The sequence below is a fragment of the Dromiciops gliroides genome, chromosome 1 (assembly GCF_019393635.1).
Source record: "Dromiciops gliroides isolate mDroGli1 chromosome 1, mDroGli1.pri, whole genome shotgun sequence".
Lineage (NCBI taxonomy): Eukaryota > Metazoa > Chordata > Mammalia > Microbiotheria > Microbiotheriidae > Dromiciops > Dromiciops gliroides.
In genome coordinates, this window is record NC_057861.1 from 62,130,237 (window position 1) to 62,133,519 (window position 3,283).

At 58.2% G+C, this 3,283-nt stretch overlaps 1 protein-coding gene across 5 annotated transcripts; it reads left to right on the plus strand.

Annotated features, from left to right (window-relative positions):
• Positions 1-32: 32 nt before the first annotated feature.
• On the plus strand, positions 33-2,789 carry LOC122755129 (nuclear receptor 2C2 associated protein). 5 transcript variants are annotated; one of them, XM_044003489.1, is made up of 6 exons: positions 33-130; positions 1,153-1,220; positions 1,322-1,412; positions 1,893-1,998; positions 2,116-2,183; positions 2,393-2,789. In XM_044003489.1, the coding sequence occupies exons 1-6, from the start codon at positions 74-76 to the stop codon at positions 2,507-2,509; spliced, it is 507 nt and encodes a 168-aa protein (XP_043859424.1). In that variant the 5' UTR covers positions 33-73; the 3' UTR covers positions 2,510-2,789. The 5 variants fall into 5 exon arrangements, with proteins under 5 accessions (XP_043859424.1, XP_043859419.1, XP_043859429.1 ...); XM_044003484.1 differs by having other exon boundaries at positions 34-130; positions 1,150-1,220; XM_044003504.1 differs by lacking the exon at positions 33-130 and adding an exon at positions 533-782 and having other exon boundaries at positions 1,150-1,220.
• Positions 2,790-3,283: the final 494 nt, after the last annotated feature.

The following is a 3,283-nucleotide window of genomic DNA, read 5'->3' on the forward strand; positions in this document are numbered from 1 at the left end:
GTGCGATTTTAGCTGAGACTCGAGGGAAGGCTGGGGGAGGAAGTGAAGGAGAGCATTGCATGAATGGAGGCTTATGTGCCAGGAGCAGCTGGGACCCCGCTATCACGGGACAGTCGAGGACATGTGCGGAGTAAGCACAAGCAAGGAAAGGTGGGGTAGGGAGGGGCCAGGTGGCGTAAAGTGCATTTGATACCTCCCTGGAGGAGGTAACAGGGAGCCCCCAGAGTTGGGGGGGTAGTCATTCTATTCTTGCCAATCCCGGGGCTCCAAGTCGAGCCCCCGAGGCCTTAGAGAAAGGACCCTTTGCAGGGTTCAAGGGCGCGGCTGGAGGAGGACTGGACCGGACCGGATCGCTCCAGAGGTCCGGGCCCTTTAAAGTCTGAGGAGGGGCCGAGGCCCGCTCTCCTCCGCCCAGTCCTCTGGCTGCACCAGGAAGCAGTTTCCGCCTCGCAGCTCCCGCGCTCCCGCTGCACCTCCCCTCGCCCCGGCTTCCCGGCTCCCGCCCCGCCCCGCGCCTGCGCCCTGCGTGCCCCTGGCCTCCGTACGGGCCTGGACGGGATCTCCACGTGCAGGATCTCCGGACGGCCAAGCGGTGGGGAGGGAAGGGGCGCCGGGTCTCCCCACTTGACCGAGCGCGGGCGCTCCTGCCCGCCGGTCATTTTAAAATTTAAACTTCCCTCCTGCCTCGCCCTCTGCCTGGTGCCGAGAGATTGGAAGCGAGAAGATCCCCCGGGAGCGGGGAAGCCGCGGGCAGAGCATAGAGCCACAGCAGGGCTGTGTGGGCAAGTCATCCCCCGCTCTCTGGGCCTCAGTTTCCCCATCTGTTAAATGTGGGGGTTGGAAACTCTTCTCTCCCAGGGTCCCGAGATTGGGGCTGTTTACTCAGACATGGTTTCTATGAGGGTGCCCTCCAGGGTCTGGTTCCCCAGGACCCCTCTGAAGCGGGTGGGTGGGAAGGGGACATTGACTAAGCACCTGCTACATGCCGGGCACTGTGCTAAGCGCTTTGCAAATATCTCATTTGATCTCCACAACAATCCTGGCAGGCGGGTGCCGTTATCCCCACTTAGGCACCTCCTTAGTACTGGAGAGCCTCTGGGGGGCCGGGTGAGGCAGGGCGTCTGATTCCCCTGTTCTTGCCCTTCCCAGCAGACCCGCGGCAGGGAGCTCCTGGCCATGGCCACGCCGATGCCTTTGGTCTGCGGCCAGACCGTGAGCAGGTGAGAGCTGGGGCCCCTGGCCGGGCGGGCTTCCAGGGCCCAAAGTTTTCCGTGAGCCCCGCCCCCACCATCTGCCTCCCACCCCGCTTCTGTCTCCACAGGGTGAGCTCTGTGCTCAACCGGGACGTGAAGCAGTTTGGAAAGAAGCATCTGTTTGACGAGCAGGATGAGACGTGTTGGAATTCTGACCAGGTGGCACGGGGCGCCGGAGCAGGGAGCTTGCTCACAGGGTCCTGCGAAGGCTGTAGGAGAATCCTTAGACCCTCACCTGGTGTTTTTAGCGCCGCATTTTGAGTCAGGGGGCCTGGGATCAAATCCCAGCTTCGGAGCTCCCTGGCTGTGTGACTTTGAGCAAATGAGTCTCTCTGGCCTTCCCTTTCCTATACAATGTGGCAGTTGGACTGGCCTTCAAGGCCTGTCCCAACTCTGATCCACCCTCTCTGTCTTTTAACAAAAGGCCTCGTTTTCTCTCTTCATACCCAGCACTTCCATTTTACTGGTAAACTAAAGCTCCCTGCCACGTTCTGCACCCCATGCTCCATAGCTCTCAAGAACAATGTGGCTCAGGAACCCTGTGTAGTTTTGTGTCCCTCCCTGCCCCATAGGCCGCACTGTAGGCAGCCTGGCATTTATTTAGGTCCAATCTGATTCTCTTTGTCTGACTGACCTCAGGGCTCCTCCCAGTGGGTGATGCTGGAATTCCCGCAACCTGTCCGAGTGTCTCAGGTGCAGATCCAGTTCCAGGGCGGGTTTGCAAGCCGCCAGGGCTGCTTGGAAGGTGATGAGGGGTGAGGGATGGGGAAGAGGAGGCAGAGATAGGTGATCTGGCCTTTGCCCCCACAGGTGGGGCCCGAGAGCTAAATCTGGGACTGAGCCCTTCCTTTTTCCTCGACAGGTGGCAGGAAGAGCGAGTCCCTGGAGAAGATTGGAGATTTCTACCCCCAAGACAACAACTCCCTCCAGATATCCTCTGCTCTGTGCAAGGCTAGGTCAGGTGGGCTCAGGGGGAATTGAGGAAGACCCAACACTGGCCTCACCCTTCCTGCCTGGGGGGTTTCTTCCCCCTGCTGTGGATGCTGAGCACTTTGAAGCTGGCCCGGTGTGCTGAAGGGTGAGGGGGGGGGGGATGTGACCCAGCTCTGGCCCATTTCCCTTGACCGCTCTTCAGTTACAGCTTCCCTGTGGCAGATGTCACACTGGACAAGCTCAAGGTAACCTTTGAAAACAGCACCGACTTTTTTGGCCGGATCATCATCTACCACCTGAGGATTCTCGGGGAAAAGCTGTGAGCAGCTTCAGTTCATGGGCCCAGCCTGCTTCCTAGACCAGGCAGGACCGCCTAGGAGAGGCCACTGGAAGGAGGGTGTAGAAGCGGCGCCTGGCTCTGGGCTGGGTGCCCAGGAAGTAGGAGGAGGGAACCAGCGAAGTCCCAAGCCCATCTTCTCCCTCCTCCAGGGACCTGGGAAGAGAATCCCAGAAAGAAAGCACCTCAGAGGGTTCAATCCTTACTGGGAGCCAGGCTTGCTTAGAAGACAGCCTCTACACTAACCACCTTTAAAGGACTTTGAAGGACTCAAGAATCTAGATCCAGAGGGCTGACGACAGAGAGGTGAGAGATGAAGGACTAGAAGTGAGCTTTTTTTGGCCAAACACTGGGAATTTGCTCTGCCTCGTACACATTTGTTATAAGCATTCCCCCCCCCCCCGGGTTGGGGAGAAAAATAAATGCTTGTTAATTTAAAAAGGACACCCTCCCCCCCAAGTCGTGATCACTTGGCCTGTGCCAGGTCAGATAGCTGTTAGAATGTTCTTCCCCATGTGTGGAACTCTGCCTCCCTTGTAACCTCTCCCCCATTCTGTCTCCTGGAACAGGCCAAATTCCTTCCCAGCATGGCCCCACAGACTTGAGTACAGACGCTGTTTCTCCTTGTTATCAGGCCCAAATCACCCTTTCTTTATAGCTAACCTTCCAAATGAGGTTTGGGATTTTCTCACCCCTGTGGTTGCTCTAAGAGATGGGGAGGAACGGCCTGCATTCGCCCTGGTTGTTGGGGTAGCAGCTG